This window comes from Chrysemys picta, unplaced genomic scaffold (assembly GCF_011386835.1).
Source record: "Chrysemys picta bellii isolate R12L10 unplaced genomic scaffold, ASM1138683v2 scaf79, whole genome shotgun sequence".
NCBI lineage: Eukaryota > Metazoa > Chordata > Testudines > Emydidae > Chrysemys > Chrysemys picta.
In genome coordinates, this window is record NW_027052786.1 from 132,554 (window position 1) to 149,297 (window position 16,744).

The following is a 16,744-nucleotide window of genomic DNA, read 5'->3' on the forward strand; positions in this document are numbered from 1 at the left end:
TAAATTGAATCTCCAGGAGATTGGAGGTATCTCTATTTTAGGGGTGGACTATGGGCCTTTCAGCTGGTCACTGGTCACAGTTCTAACAACATTTGTAGTTAACAAGATTTTGTTTTACAAGCTGATGACTCCTTGGAGGTGAGTATGGAGGGAATGGGTATCAGTCCAGATCCTATTGGGCCAATGTTCACAGCACAGAGACCTCCAGACAGGGCCGGCTCCAGGCACCAGCCAACCAAGCACGTGCTTAGGGCGGCACCTGGTAAGGGGCGGCCAATCTTGGGGTGGCGGGGGGGCGCTCAGGGTTTTCTTTCGGGAGGTTCGGTCGGCGCAGGGGGTGGGGTGGGTTGTTTTTGTTTCGGCAGCTGGGCACGCGCTGGGGGGTGGGATTCGGCAGTGGCGCTCCGCGGGGGTTGGGGGGCTTGACTGGGGGGTTCGGCGGTGCTCTGCGGGGGGCTGGGGGGTTCAGCAGCGCTCGGTGAGGGGGTTCGGCAGCACTGCGTTCGGCGGCCCTCTGCGGGGGGGGGGGGGAGGCGGGGTGTTCGGCGGCGCTCCGCAGGGCGGGTGTTCGGCGGTGCGGTGCTGCACGGGGGGCTGAGGGGTTCGGCGGCACGGTGCTCCGCAGGAGTTGGGGGGTTTGGCTGGGGGGGTTCGGCGGCGCTCCATGTGGGGCTCGGGGGGTTGGCAGTGCTTGGTGGGGCGGTTCGGCAGCATGGCGTTTGGCGGCGCTCCGCGGAGGTGGGGTGTTGGGCGGCACGCCGCAGGGGGTTGTTCGTCTGCACAGTGCTCCGCGGGGGGCTGGGGGGTTCGGCAGCGCTCGGTGAGGGGGTTCGGCAGCACTGCGTTCGGCGGCCCTCTGCGGGGGGGGGGGGGCGGGGGAGGCAGGGTGTTCGGCGGCGCTCCGCAGGGCGGGTGTTCGGCGGTGCGGTGCTGCACGGGGGGCTGAGGGGTTCGGCGGCACGGTGCTCCGCAGGAGTTGGGGGGTTTGGCTGGGGGGGTTCGGCGGCGCTCCGTGTGGGGCTCGGGGGGTTGGCAGTGCTCGGCGGGGCGGTTCGGCAGCATGGCGTTTGGCGGCGCTCCGCGGAGGTGGGGTGTTGGGCGGCACGCCGCAGGGGGTTGTTCGTCTGCACAGTGCTCCGCGGGGGGCTGAGGGGTTCAGCGGCGCGGCGCTCTGTGGGGGTTGGCTGGGGGGTTCGGCGGCGCTCCATGGGGGGCTGGGGGGGTTCGGCAGCACTCGGCGGGGGAGTTTGGCACCATGACGTTCGGCGGCGCTCCACGGGGGGAGGGGGAGTGTTCGGCGGCACTCTGTAGCGGGAGTGTTCGGCTGCACGGCGCTCCGCAGGGGGTGGGGGGTTTGGCGGAGGGGATCGGTGGCGCTCCGCGGGGGAATGGGAGGGTGGCATTGCAGTGCTGAGGGTGTGTGTTATGGCGGCGCTATGGAGGGCGGCACTCTTTTTTTTTGCTTAGGGAGGCCAAAAAGTTAGAGCCGGCCCTGCCTCCAGAAATGTTGGAAACATATTGACTATCAAAGCATGGGGGCAAAGGAGTGGAGACTGAAATCCCTTTGTAGCTGAGAGCTGGTCTTTGCAGTTCACAGTTCAATTATATTAATAGGCCATTGGCAAAGCTGGGTAGAAATCTTGCAGTGCCATAGAATATGCCGTACCTGGTTTGAGATAGCGATAAACTAAAGCATTGGGTCTCTTTTGTCCAACAACTTTCACTAGTATGAAATAATAAATTATCACACACAATAATGTTGCTCTCTAGATGCAAGCAGGTGAAAGATCGGCCACCAGTGGAGATTTCACCTGAACTGGAAGAGAAACTAAGTACTTTGCACCAACTTGGTATTGTTCCAGAGGAGATTCTGAAGAAATTTACAGGTACTGAGAAAGGGTCTAAAGGGTGAAACTGAGATATGTTTCTGTTGCTCTAGACAGAGACAGGTTCTATCAAATTCATCAAGCAGCTAATTGTGAATGGTGATGGGATTGTGATGTACAGTAGTTGTGACAATGGCAAAGTGCGCACTATGGAAGAGGAAGAAAGGGTCATGTCCTGTGAGGTAACTTGACTTTTCATTTCCTTGCTTTGTGTAAGATCTGTTATGTTTGTGTGTCATAACCTTTGTTGTTTTACATCAATGCCTTTTGTGTATTCATTACCTAGGGGGTCAATATTTTAGTGAGGGGAGCTGACCACGGTAGGAGTTGTTCAGAGCTGTATCACAGAACTGCACTTGTAGTGGAGATGATTTTATCCATCAGCTGCTGCACATGTCTGGCAAATAAAACCTCTGTCAGGAGCTGCATAGAAAGCTTAAGAGTGTAGCTAGTGACAGAAGGTTTTGTCCATATGCCATAGAAGACTGTATCTGTTGGCTACCCACTGGCACTTATACTTTCAGATATGATGCACAATGGCTAAAAGAGACCTTAATTTAAAAAGCAAAATTGTACTCACTGCACCAGATCTACTCAAGATTAATCTCTCTACAATGTGTGTGTAGTTAGACAATCTTTTTTAAAAGATATTTGACAAAACAAGTCTAACTGCTACAAATTTCAGTCATAGACTAAATTTTCAAATCCTTCCTATTACGTTTATTAAAAGAAATCAAACAAAAACCACACAGAAAATTAAAAGGGCATAAAAAACTAAAACTCTGTGAAATTTTACACTAAAGGCCACCTACATTTAGAGAGAAATTTATTCCCCATTTTAAAGCCCATTTTCATAATGTTACCTTAACTATGGAGCAACAACCACCAGGGTTCCATAATAACAAGAGAGGGAGACGTGGATGGGTTAGAGTTCTATAAAATCCTGATTTGTGGCCATGTTTATGACCCCATCTTGCCATCTCATGCTGGCATCCCCGCGTTCACATGCATGAAAGTAATGGTTTATCAAAACTGGTTTATCTAGACAACTCTTATTAATTCTTCAGTGCTTTCATGGTCCTTCAGAGCTAGACAGAATGGCCAAAGTAGGCAATAGTAAAATCAGTATTTTATTACCCACTTAGCTCACATTCCCAGCATACACAAAAGGGAGTGTGTGTGATGAAGGTACAGATCTGATTTCCTTCCTGAAGACACCCTATCCAGCCAATCCCTGCTGTCCTGTCTCCCCTGACTAACTCTCACCCAACCAAACCCTGGTCTTGAAGCAATGGAACCTAACTCGGTGGGTCAGAGAGATACATCACCTCCCTGGTAGGGTGAGAGGTATGATAGCTCCCTCAGCGCTGGTGAGTTGTAGGAACAATTTATATAGAACTTTGAATCCTTAGAGCTCTAAGAGCTCTGCAATGTGAGGAAGTGCCTTAAAGGGGAAAATAGGAACTCACCTGTGCTTTTTTGCAGATTTTTCCCTTTCAAAATTGTGGGAAATATGGGAAGTGCACTGAAATAAATATACCTGTTGCCATTGAGAAAGTGAACTAATATCATTACAAATTAGACACTGATCGTGTGTTTTCTCTGGTTTTTTTGCTAGCTGCTTTAAAAAGGAAACAGGAACCGGAAACTCAGCATGCCACAGTCTCAGGGAAGAAGAAACTTTGCTCAGGTATTTTCTCTGGCAGTTCTTTCTTCTTTCTTTATTAAAAACATTATAAAGTATTAGCCAATATGAGACAAATTAAAAATATTCACCAGCTGTTCCCTAGTTGCTGAGGAGTTAAGTGCCCAGATTACTGCTTCCCCTGTGAGAGCCCTAGCCACTGAGCTATGGGGTATTCTGGTGTGGGTTTCCCTCCATCTCTCCTGCTGAAACTGTTTTCCTGTGAGTATTCATGTATTTATATACAGTACCAGGGATTAGAAGCTGAGTCTCCCATCTTGCAGGTGAGTGCCCTAATTACTAGACCATAGAGTCATTTTCTTTTTGACCCAAGGACAATACATGATTGTATACAAAGTGAAACAGCTTTGCCAAGAGAGACAGAGACCCGCACCTGAATACCCCATGGCCCAGGGTACTCACCTGGGAGGTGGGAGACCTAGATTCAAGTCCCTGCTCTGACTCAGACAGATTTAGGAGTGGACCCTGCGTGCCCACATCCTGGGGGAGTACTCTGTCCACTGGGCTATTGGTACAAGGAGGGAGGCCACCATCAGTTCCTCCAACTGTGTTTTGGGGTGGAAGAGCCCAGCCCAGTAGCCACACTCCAAGGCGACCTCTGAGCAGAACTACTGGATCAGGCCTCTGCAGATGAGCTAGGCACGGGGGATGCCTAATTTGAGAACACACTGGGGCTTACACATGAGCTAGGTCTCAGGACTTAGGCAGCTCCTCCTTTTTCCCCCTTTTAAAGATGGGCACTACATTAGTCCTTCTCCAATCTTCTGGGACCTTTCCTGTCATCCATTTGTGAGCAAATATTTTTGCCAAATTATTATTGAGGGACTCTTAGGATCACAGTTACCCTTTAAAAAGCAGATGATGGAGCAGATGATATGGGAGTTGAGTCATAAAGAATTAAAAGGGGGTAATGTAATTAACACAAATCAACATGGGTTTATGGAAAATAGATCCTGTCAAAGTAGCTTGATATCATTTTTTTGATGCAATTGCATGTTTGGTTGATAAATGTAATAGTGCTGGCATGATAAACCTCTGTAAGGCATTTGACTTGGTACCACATGATATTTTGATTAAAAAACTAAAACATAAAATTAACAAGGTACATATTAAATGGATTAAAAACAGGCTGATAGGTCTCAAAATGTAATCGTGAGTGGGTAATCAGCATTGAGTGGATATATTTCCAACAGGATACCACAGGGATAAGTTCTTGGGCCCAGGCTATTTAATATTTTATTAATGAACTAGAAAAAAAAACATAAAATCATCACTGATAAAGTTTGCAGATGACAAAAATTGGGGACTGGTAAATAATGACAAGGACAGGTCACTGATTCAGAGCAATCTGGGTTGCTTGGGAAACTGGGCACAAGCAAACAATATGTGTTTTAATACGGCAAAATGTAAAGTGTAGATCTAGGAACAAAGAATGTAGGCCGTAATTACAGGATGGGAAGACTCTATCCAGGGAAGTAGTGACCCTGAAAAAGACTTGTGAGTCATGGCGGATAATCACCTGAATACGAATTCCCAGTGTGAAGCTGTGGTCAAAATGGGTAATATGATCCTGGGATGCACGGAATATTGAGTAGGAGTACAGAGATTAATTTACCTCTGTATTCGGCACTGGGGTGGCTGCTGCTGGAATCCTGTGTCCAGTTCTGGTGCCCACAATTTGAGAAGGATGTTGATAAATTGGAGAGGGGCCAGAGAAGAGTCACAAGAACGATTAAAGGATTAAAAACATGCCTTTCAGTGATAGACTCAAGGAGCTCAATCTCTTTAGTTTAACAAAGAGAAGGTTAAGGGGTGACTGGATTACAGTTTATAAATACCTATTGGGTGGGGGAACAAACATTTAATAATGGACTCGTCAGTCTATCAGAGAAAGATATAACATGAACCAATGGCTGGAAGTTGAAGCTACACCAGCGGTTCTCAACCCGCAGCCTGCATGTGGCCCTATTAGCACACAGCTGCGGACCAGCTCAATTGTGTGCTAAAGGCTGGCCCACATGCCGGGGTCCCAGGTTCCTGACTGCCCAGCATGGAGGGGTCTGGGCTGCCCTGTCACCCAGTGCAGCAGGGGCAGGGGTGGGGCTCCCGGCCGGCCCAGTGGGATCAGGGGCCTGGGGCAGCTGACTCTTTCATTTGATTGTTTATACTTTATTAACTTCTATCCTCTCCTCTTTACTAGGATATAGTAATAGATCCTCCCCTATGGGATATCTCTGTCCAAACTGGGTGCTCCCCCGCACCTGCCGGCTTTCCCCCACGCCTCAGTTTAAAAACTCCCCTATGACGTTTTAAATGTTACATGCCAGCAATCTGGTTCCATTTTGATTTAGGTGGAGCCCATCCTTCCTGTATAGGCTCCTCCTTTCCCAAAAGGTTCCTCAGTCCCTAATAAACCTAAACCCCTCCTCCCTACACCATCGTCTCACCCACGCATTGAGAGCCTGCAATTCTGCCTGTCTAACTGGCCTTGTGTGTGGAACTGGAAGCATATCAAAGAATGCTACCATGGAGGTCCTGGACTTTAATCTCTTCCTTAGCAGCCTAATTTGGCCTCCAGATCCTCTCTCCTACCTCTCCTTATGTGTACCACAATCACCAACTCCTCTCCCCGAGATGAGGACTATGGCAATCTGAATAGAATAGCAGATACAGAGACCAAAATTAGAAAATCGCTAATTCAAATAGAGGAAGGGGGAACTTGCCTGTCTGCAATTTCTGGAGTGTTTAGACTCTATGTTTCCAGGCACAATTCAAGATTTACAACACCCTAACTGTGGTAGGTGGTTGGTTTTTTTATGTTTGTTTGTGGGTTTTTTGTCTTTTAAGAGGAAAAAATGTAATAGTTGCAACACTGATCAAGGACACCTTTCCAAACAGGTACATGTTTAATGGTAAAACGTATGTTAATGCAAAGTTATGGCTGAGAATGTAAATGCATGACAACAATACAATTAAAACATAGAGTTCCCAGACGGTTATCCTTTGGCTTCTTTGCTCATATGTAAAATGGTGAGATAGTGGCACACTCTATAGCACCATTATGACAGACATTTGCCCATAGAACGGAAGTAGACACAAAAAGATCTGCAGATGACTCCATTGACTGCAGTGGTCTTTGGATGAGGGTCTTTACATATGAGGGATCTCCTGAAGCCCTGTAGAATCTGTGAGGTGAGTCAGTATCATTATTTCCCATATAATAGGGAAGGAGACTGAGGCATGGGGAGTGGTAGTAATATGCCCAAGATTAAAAAGCTAGTCAGTAGGATAGCCAGGGGGAGTAAAACATAGAAGTCCTAACCCTCAGAGCCCTGTTCTAAGCACTAGACCACGCTCCCCTCCTAATGATGGGAATTGATCCCAGGAATCTTGGTTCCCAACTCCCCATGCTCCGACCACTAGACCATTCTCCAGATGTTCAGGGTGGTGAAGAAAGGGTATTGGTGCTTTGAGAGTGGCTGGGATGGGACAGGAGAAGCTGGGCATACATAATCTGTGACTGCTCACTGTGCAATTCCACTGAGCTGGTTATGGCATCAGTGTGCCCCCTCCTCCCCCAGTCCCTTCTGCACCAGCCTGACTTCTCTCAGGACTGGCTGGTTAATGCAGATTTCAGAGGTCAGCCTAGCCATGGCAAACAAGGCGACAGATGACTATGGCAGTAGATTCTGCCTAGGATGGCAGGGGCAGCCAGGCCAGACCTGAGTGGTGCTGTGACCCTGCATGCCAGTTTGCAATGCCACTCACTCAGATTTGGCCTGGCTGCCCCGTGTCACGATGCTGAGGAGGCCAGGCCAAACCTGACTGATTGGCACTGTGATCTCACACTTGGTCCCCAAACTTCTACCATAACCACTGAACCATCAGAAGGCTCAATGTGCCCCTCCTCCCCAGAAAGGCAAACACAGCTCCCAGGGGATTAAGCCCCCCTCCAGTTGAGATCTTCTCTTCTAGGAGGACAGAGGGGAGTGGCACACCGAAGTTTTGCCTAGGGCAGCAGATTGTTTTGAGCAGCCTCTGGCAGAGTGGGCATTAGAGCTGAGCCAGCCAAGAGTTCAAACCAAACCTTTTCTGTATTTTCCATGTCAAAACAAAAACCAAAATGACAAAACATGTAATTTGACCCAAAATGAGGTGTTTTTTTTTAATTTTGCATAATTTTTCAGGTGTTTTACACACATTAAAGCATTAGCTAAATTTCAAAACAAATCCCCTTTTTGAAACAAAAAGTCTAAATATTTTGTTTTGACATTTCTGACCATTTTTTGGTCCAAAACAATGTGCAAAATTCTACCCAAATTCACAAATAGCTTCAGTGCCCTGAAAATGCATTTTTCGGCATACTTACTATTCATCAGCTGTAGCTGTTATATGTGAGACTATATGCAGGCAACTGAATCTGACAATTTGGCCACTGTGAATATGTTTTAACATTGTGTGATGTTTGTTAACTGCCTGGAGAACTAAACTGCATTGCATGTGCTCTTAAATCTGGTTGAAGAATATACAGAATCTTCTGCAGACAGCTTGGGCCTCCATGCTATAGTCTGTTTTTTTGTCAAATTATCTGACGAAATACTTCTTCATTTACAGTCTCACACAGCAGGAGGAAGATAAATATGCCTGTGTCAACTAAAAATGGATTCTTTCCTCTCTGTTTTTCTTGCTAGATGGTGTAAATCAGGGGCAGGAATCAAAGACACCACAAGCCCCAAAGTTGGGGGTGAAAGTTGGTGTAAATCAGGAGCAGAAACGAGAGACTCAACAAGCCCCAGCACCAGGGGAGAGGGATGGTTTAACTCTGGAGCAGGAATCAGCATCTCAGCAAGATTCAGAGCCAAGGGAGAGAGAATTCTGTACAGGTAGTGCCTCTTATAATGTGCCATTAACTGTCTATAACTTAACTTTGATCCTTTTAACCAATAACATATAATATTATTTGATTTACAATAACTTTCTCCTCTCTCAATTTCTCTTCTCGTACCACTAAGTGCCAATCCATGATGAAGAAGCATTTGATTTTTCTCCTCATTGGGTACTGTTCATTAGCTTAGGAATTAAAATTAAATAAAAACAGTAATTTAGCACTGAAAAGTAGACCCTTTTTGCCCCCAATGATCACAGTAGCAGAATAGCACAGACTCTTCATACTTCCCATATAATTAATACTCAGTAGACTCTTGTTCCTGGGGTATATTTGAATATGTTTTTAGTATGAATGCTAGGTGTCCCCCCAATTATTCTTCATAATGAAAATTGTTCTTGCTAAGCAAAGACTGAAGGGTACAATAGCTTACTTTGGAGAATTCCACTGAGAATGGAATTCTCCACTGAGAATTTTCCTCTTCCAAAATGGCCACCCTCTTCCATTGTTCTCCAAGGGACTGAAGTCATAATTACAGTCAGTTGTTGGCTATTTTGGATAGGTTTCTTTCTCTGTGTTCTCAAGAGGACTCAGTGCCTCCACCTCCTCACAACATAGGCTGACCACCATCTACACTGAAGGCAGCCGTGGCTTCAGTCTTATAGAGAAGAGTGGAAGATGATGGCCATTTTGGAAGGGGGACATTCTTTCTGACAGAGAAACTTTCAGATATGAAAAACAATGACCACTAATCCCAAATATCTTTTTCAAAGCTGGTACTTGCACCAGAACTGCACAACAGGTGGACCATGATGGAAGGGGGAACTACGGTGAATGTATGTGCAGGCTAATGTATGGAGGTGTTGAGTGAGGAGGAATTTTGGGGGGAGTGTGTGCACAAGTTAAGATAGGTGCCAGAGATAGGGGGAATTTTGATGTGTGTTCACAGGGGAAGGCAAGAAGGTACAAGGGGTAGGGGAATTTGGAGGGCAGGAAGAAGGGATAAACTGTGGTGTGCAGTCTGGCTCTCTCACATTTAATTTCCTTTGGGGGGTTTTTTAAATAATTTCACAGCATCCCTATATACCACAGCCCATCTCTCCCCTTCCAGTGGCTCTGGTCCTTTGGCAATGATTATCCCAGCCACAGAATATCCTGGCTGCTTGTTGATCTTTTTCCAAACTGTTCATTTGGATGATTTTTCTTTTATTTATTTTTTCAGTTTTATTAAAAACAATTCAAAATGGTAAAAAATGCTGGCTATCTAAACACAACATTTTATTTCAAGTGGAACAAAACATTTTGTTTGACCTGAGACAATCTTTCCTAACTTTAGATTCACCAAACTCACTGACAAATGTCATTTGCAGTTCTACCTACAATGATTTTCCCCAATATTTCTCAGTTGCCAGTGAACCAAAAAAATCCATTAATCACACAGCTCTAGTGCCGGGTTCTACCAGGGCCTTGGAGACTAAAAACTCCCCTAGGAGGATGCTCTTTAAAATACACTAAAACAGAGAATTCCCTCTCTGGGAAACCCCAGTCCCCCAAGCCCACCTCACCTCAGTGACCCACTGCCAGTCTGAATTTGTATAGAGAAGCCTCCCCATGCCATTGGGAGTGGCCATTTCAGAGTGTTCCAATGGTCAATTACTGTCAGTTTGCCCCTGAAGATTGGTCCAGCAAGGGGATTGGTCCGGCTGTCTCTTCCTACACCTATGCAGTCCTCGTACCTCCTTGAGGCCCTGTACCAGGCCCTCAGTCTGAGAGTTTACCAGGCTAGAGCTCCCCAGCTCCTTCTGCCCTTCCCAGCAGAGAAAGGTCTAACCCGATCCAATGGCTGGGGGAATCTGCCACCTCCCCTCAAGAATGGGTATTCGATTCTGTTCCTCTCTCTCCTGCCCACCCTCCCCTCCGCTTTCCCTCTTGAGGGACACTTCTCACAAGCACCTTCTATGAGAAGAAATAAACCACCTTCTGTGACTGGGAGCCATGAAAGTGGTCCCATTCCAGCACAGTGGGAAAGGCTTTTATTCCCACTATTTTCTAATTCAAATGGAATCCGGTGGGTGAAGGTCTATTCTAGACTTGCGGAACCTCAACAAGTTTGTCAAACTACAGCGGTTCAAGATGGTCACACTATCAACAACAATCCCAGCAATGCAACAGGGGGATTGGTTCTCGGCCCTCGACCTCCAAGATGCATACTTCCATATTAGCATACACCCTTCCCACAGGAGGTTCCTCAGATTTCTTCTGGGGTCCAACCATTATCAATACAAGGTACTACCCTTTGGTCTCTCTACAGTACACACGGCAGTGGTGGCAGCACACCTCCGCAAACAAGGGATTATAATATTCCCATACCTAGACTACTGCCTCATCAAGGCCCCATCTACAGTCGACACGCTCGAAACCATAAGAAAAACAATGGACTTTTTCTGAGACTCTGCCTCCAGATAAACATACAAAAAACAACACTGACTCCAGCATAACAAGTGGAGTTTTTTGGAGCCAAACTAGTTCAAAGAGAGGCCAGAGCCTTCCTTCCAGCTCACAGATTTTTCCGCAATAATCACTCATCTCCACTAAGAAGACTAGCCCATAGATCTCTGCCAGAACTTGTCTACAGTTGCTTGGTCATATAGGAGTGACCATGTTCGTGAGAAAACATGCCAGATTACATACGTGCCACTTCCAGGAATGGCTACGCACAGTGTATGTACCCCACAGACACAGCCTCAATAAACTGCCCTTGCTACCACTCACAGTCAAGGACACATTAGATTGGTGGACACAATCCCAGAATGTCTGCATGGGAGTTCTCTTCCTCCAACCACCACCATACTTGATACTGAAGATCAGCACCTCCCTACTCAGTTGGGGAGCGCATCTACAGACCCACACAGTACAGGGCAAGTGGTCCCCATCGGAATCCACATTGCACATCAACCTCCTAGAATTACATGCAGTCCTCAATGCATGCCTACAAATTATACCAATAATCAGACAAAAGGCTATAAGAGTAATCACAGACAACACTGCCTGCGTGTTTCATATCAACAGACAGGACAGAGTGAGGTCTTAATCCCTGCATACAGAAGCGCTAAAATTGTGGAATTGGTGCATCCAACATAGCATCAATATCTCTGCCGCAAACCTACCTGGACACCGGAACATCACGGCAGAGTCAGTGAGCAGGAGGTTCTGACAAGAACACAAGTGGGAGACAAACACAAGACCCCTACAGCACATATTCGGCCACTGGGGATTTCTGGTCATAGATCTGTTTGCCACACTCAAAAATTCCAAATGCCCACAAATCTGCTCAAGAACAGGTCTGGGTCACCAATCTCTGGGGGACGCCCTCCCCATTACATGGGATACACCTCTCCTCTGTGCCTTTCCACCCTTCCCCCTACTACTCAAAGTGCTTCACAAGGTACAAGTGGAATGAGCCAGAGTCATTCTCATAGCCCCAACATGGCCACGACACGTATGGTATCCTTACCTCTTATACATGGCAGTCTGTCCACCAATCACCCTGCAGTTGACTCCACACCACCTCTCACAGGATGCAGGTCAAATTCTCCATCCAAATCTAAAACGACTCCATCTGGAGGTATGTCTCCTTCCTGGTTCCAGGATCTGTTAAGAAAACGTAAAGAGAATCTTATAAATAGCAGTCGTTTGACAACATGCTACACTTACCTACATCAATGGAAAAGATTCTGGACTTGGTGCGACACCAAACATGTCTCAGCAATTAGCACTATTTTACCACTTATCCTGGATTACATCCTAGAGCTAAAAAGTTCAGGGTTCCCCACAAGCTCCGTTCGCGTATATCTGGCTGCCATTACTGCATTCCACTCCAAGATAGAAGATCATTTGCTATTTACCCACCCAATGACAAACAGATTCCTTAAGGGCCTTCAAAACTTTACCCTGAAGTATGAGACCCCACCCCACCTTGGGATTTCAGTCTAGTTTTACGCTGTTTTATCAGCCCTCAGTTTGAACCTATGGTGACCTGCTCCTACATGCATCTATCCATGAAAATGGTTTTCTCACAGCCATCATATCCACCTGATGGGTAGGAAAATAGGTGTCCTCTTGGCGTAACCCCGTACACAATCTTTTACAAAGATAAGGTGACGTTATGATCATATCCAAAGTTCTTACCCATGGTACCATCTTTTTTCCATCTAAATCAACCTATCCACCTTCTCTCCTTCTCCCCTAAACCACATGGCAACCAGCATGAGGCCACGCTACACACCTCAGATATCAGACAATCACTAGCCTTTTACCTTGACAGAGCTACTGACGACACAAACTTCAGTCCCCACCTGGAACTTGGATGCATTCCATTTACTTACTGTCCACCTCGATAGCTTTTCTAAATAATGTGCTGATTACAGGCATTTGCAAGGTGGACACCTGGGTGTCCACAGACACCTTCAGTCAACACCACGCTATCACCCACAACATGGCATCAGATGCCCTACTAGGATGCACTGTCCTATCCTTCTTAATAAATGTCATTCTGAACCCCCACCCCTCTAAAGCCCCAGCTTCACCACCTGCCCTTCTCCCCGCTGCTTTGGAATTCAGACATGGACTCTAAGCTAGAGAAGGAACTGAGGGCAGTTGGACTGCACAGCGCTATATAGCAGTCACTCACCGCGTGAGACGGGGTGGAGCACATGTGTGGCCCAAGGGGCACTGCTACCGAAGTTCTCAGATCCCAGGAGCAGGGACATTACCGCACCTATAGTGGAACACCCACAGGGACACACATCTCGAAGAAACTCAGTTACCGCATAAGGTGAGTAATCTTTTCATCAGAAGAGTTAGGGACAGATTCTGATTCCTTTCCTCACAGGAAGTAAAACGTTTCTCCCCACATGGTCCCACTGATTTCAATGAAACTGTGAGCAGAGAGGAACTACTCAACATGAACAAGGTGGCAAAATCTGGCTACTGGTGATTTGCACTGACTGGTACAAAAAGAGAAACTGAGAAAGGAAATAAAGGTCTAGAGTTTCACCTGGCCTTCCCACTCACTCAGGGGTGGAAAGACATTTGGCCCATGAAAGCTGGTGGGAGGGGAATGGTTGGAGACATGGCTCTGTTCTCTCTCACACTGAACATGTCAGCCAGCACAGCTGAGTTATCGTGGGTTCTGGTAATTTGCTGCTGGTAGAGGCCAGCCATAAATGACTGTCTCCCAACAGAATGAGGGCAAAGCAGGAGGGGAACTGTGCCCTAACCCTTGTCTAGATTTAGAAAAAAGTGTATGTTCGAACTAAGGTAGCTACCTAAAGTTAGCAAACCTCATTAGAAACACCATTTGCCACTTTGTGTAGATGCAGTTCTACACCTTTTAAAATGTACTAACTGACTGGGTTCAACCCTAGGGCCCTGTGCAGCTGTTTTGTTCTTGTTGTAATGGGAGTTAATTGGTTGCAAATTAATTTGAGTAAACACAAATGATCATAAACACTAATGGAGACCACGCACAAAAATTTCATTAAGACAAACATTTGTTTCTGTTTCATATGATGCGTGCTGGATAATAGCAAGAGGAGACTCTACCCTCAAGCCAGGTCTACACATAAAATTTAGATCGACCTAGCTACGTGATTCTGGTGTGTGAAAAATTCCCACCCCCGAGTGCTGTAGTTAAGCCAACCGAACCCCCAGTGCAGACATGGCGAGGTCAACCAAGCTCCCACTGCTCGGGGCGGTGGGTTACCTACATCAATCAAAAAAAACCCTTGCATTGTTGTAGGAAGTGTCCGTAGCACCCTTAGTGTGGACATGGCCTGAGTTAACTCTACTGGCACTTTTTTAAAGCAGCTGTTTGTTAAACTGCAGTAGGAGCAGCTCTGTGATCTAGCCACAGGCACGTAGAATGACTCCAAACTCTGCACTCCTGCAACCCGTTGCCCTCCAAGTTCCATGCACGTTGCAACACCTTTACTTTTAACAACTATTTTGTTATTGTTCTGTCTTTTCCAGAAGAGTTTCATTACTAGCTGGGGCCAGAGGTTACAGGTGCCTGGCTCATATCACCTTAGCATTGCAGCTGATTAGTTCTCACAATTCTTTTTTCTTTTCTTATCTTTTTTGGCTGAAACTATCCAATGAATTTCAACCAAATTTGTGAATACTTTCAGTGGTCCCAAAAAAGCATATTGGGGAGAATTTACTATTCACTGAAAATATTTTGCACAGCTCTATTCAAAAGTTCTGGTCTTCAGACCCATCTCCCATTTCTTGTTTGTGTTGTCGCTGTTGGTGGGCGAGTTGCTTCCACCTGGCTGCTGTTTAGCGAAGGTTGTTTGGCGTCTGGATGGCTCATCCAACACAATATCATATGGCAGAACCCATTCTGTACATCAAACAGTGAACACTTCTGCCATGGGTAAATAAATGACCTCAGTAACTGATAATGGGCAGTGATTGTGTAACACTGACAGACCCCAGTCGTCGACAGGCAGGATCGAACCTGGGACCTCTGGAGTTAAATGCATGAGCCTCTACTGCATGAGCTAAAAGCCACATGGCTCTTAGCTAAGACATTAGCAGACTCGTTAATCTTTCTCTAAGTGGCCTCAGTGCCACTAGATGGGCCAGAACACCATACCCAGGAGGTGTGTGGGTTACAGTTGGAATAAGTGCAAATCCTTGGTTTAATTGGAGATTTTCTAACTATTACAAGGCTGTTGAGCCAGTCTGTACTAGTTTCAACAAGTGTAATGATTCCTCTTTTTGGCAGGTGTGCTAAATCCTTCCTCAGCAGGTCCATCAGGGCTACTGGAACTCTGCTTCAGTAATCTTCTGGGCTGCATATGGGGGTCTCTTTCTAACTTCAGCCTGCCTTCAGGTGCCCATCTCCTTGGAACATGTCTTTAGAGTCTGGTACACGTTGACTGTTCTCCCTCCTCTCTCACCTTGAGGATATTCTGTGCTTGTCCTGTGATTAGACCCATGGCTTGCAGTGTCCTGTTGCCCCGCAGTGGGTGGCACTCTTGTGTGTCAATGTTATGGGATGTACAGACTCCATGCTGGCTTGGCAACTACAGGGTTAATGGAGAACTGACTACCTGCTCAGCTGGGGCTGATTGATGGCCTTGCAGCAGCTGTAAGGGTAAAAGGACTGTAAGGCAGGAGGGCAGGGTGGCTGCCAGAGAGACAGCAGGACTAGAGAGGAGATCCCTTCAGCAGGCTGGCAAGGAACTGCCAGAGAAGTCAGCCATCCAGGGAGGGAGAACCAGGGTGAGAGGTTTTGGTAAGCCTACAGAGGATTCATAGATTCATAGACTGTAGGACTGAAAGGGACCTTGAGAGGTCATCAAGTCCAGTCCCCTGCCCTCATGGCAGGACCAAATACTGTCAAACCATCCCTGATAGACATTTATCTAACCTACTCTTAAATATCTCCAGAGATGGAGATTCCACAACCTCCCTAGGTAGTTTATTCCAATGTTTAACTGACCTGATAGTTAGGAACTTTTTCCTAATGTCCAAACCTCCCTTGCTGCAATTTAAGCCCATTGCTTCTTGTTCTATCCTTAGAGGCTAAGGTGAACAAGTTTTCTCCCTCCTCCTTATGACACCCTTTTAGATACCTGAAAACTGCTATCATGAGGAAGCCTTGTCTCTGTGGCCTTGTCTTTGAAAGAGTGCCGTTTAATCTTACTATTATTTTCCTGTACAGTAGGAAACCTCTTCTTCAGATGTGCATTCTACCACAGATTTCCATCTCACTGAGTTTCACTAACAGCCTGTCATGCCAGACTCCATTAAATGCTGCACTGAGTTTAAAAAAAAGACTCCCATTGATGATTGGGGCGGCTTTTGCTGGAAGCCACCAATAAAGCAAATGCCACCAATAAGAGGCTGCCAGAAGGCCACCAGCAGGTCCATAATTGAGTGCAAAGGCCTGTAAGTCTTCTTTTAGCAGACACCATAAAAGCCTTGACTGTACCATTCTTTCCCTTATATTGCAAAGGTGACTGGTTAAAGACATAGGCCAGTAGCTGCCTGGAAAAAAGAGGGATCCTTGCCAGTCTTCAGAGGAACAATAACTGCTGAATTCCACCAATTAGGTACCTTTCTTTTTATCCTTGAGTAATTTCTGATGTCCAACAACCTGGCTCTAGCCTTCTACACAAAGTGCTCTTTCATATGGCCATAGATGTGCTGTAACCCAGAGGATTTGCTTGGTACAAGCTTCTCTATTGCGTCTTCTAG

General features: G+C 46.5%; 1 protein-coding gene across 3 annotated transcripts in view; it reads left to right on the top strand.

Annotated features, from left to right (window-relative positions):
* The window catches only part of LOC135972194 (interferon-induced very large GTPase 1-like), a 62,380-nt gene that overhangs the window by 39,347 nt on the left and 6,289 nt on the right, over nt 1-16,744 (top strand). For 2 of the 3 annotated variants that reach the window (XM_065579074.1, XM_065579075.1), the window contains 2 exons: nt 1,771-1,886; nt 3,505-3,576. In XM_065579074.1, coding sequence (XP_065435146.1) covers nt 1,771-1,886; nt 3,505-3,576 — 188 coding nt within the window. Of the gene's footprint in view, nt 1-1,770; nt 1,887-3,504; nt 3,577-8,282; nt 8,475-16,744 lie in introns of all 3 variants that reach the window. The other variant, XM_065579072.1, reaches the window with a different exon arrangement.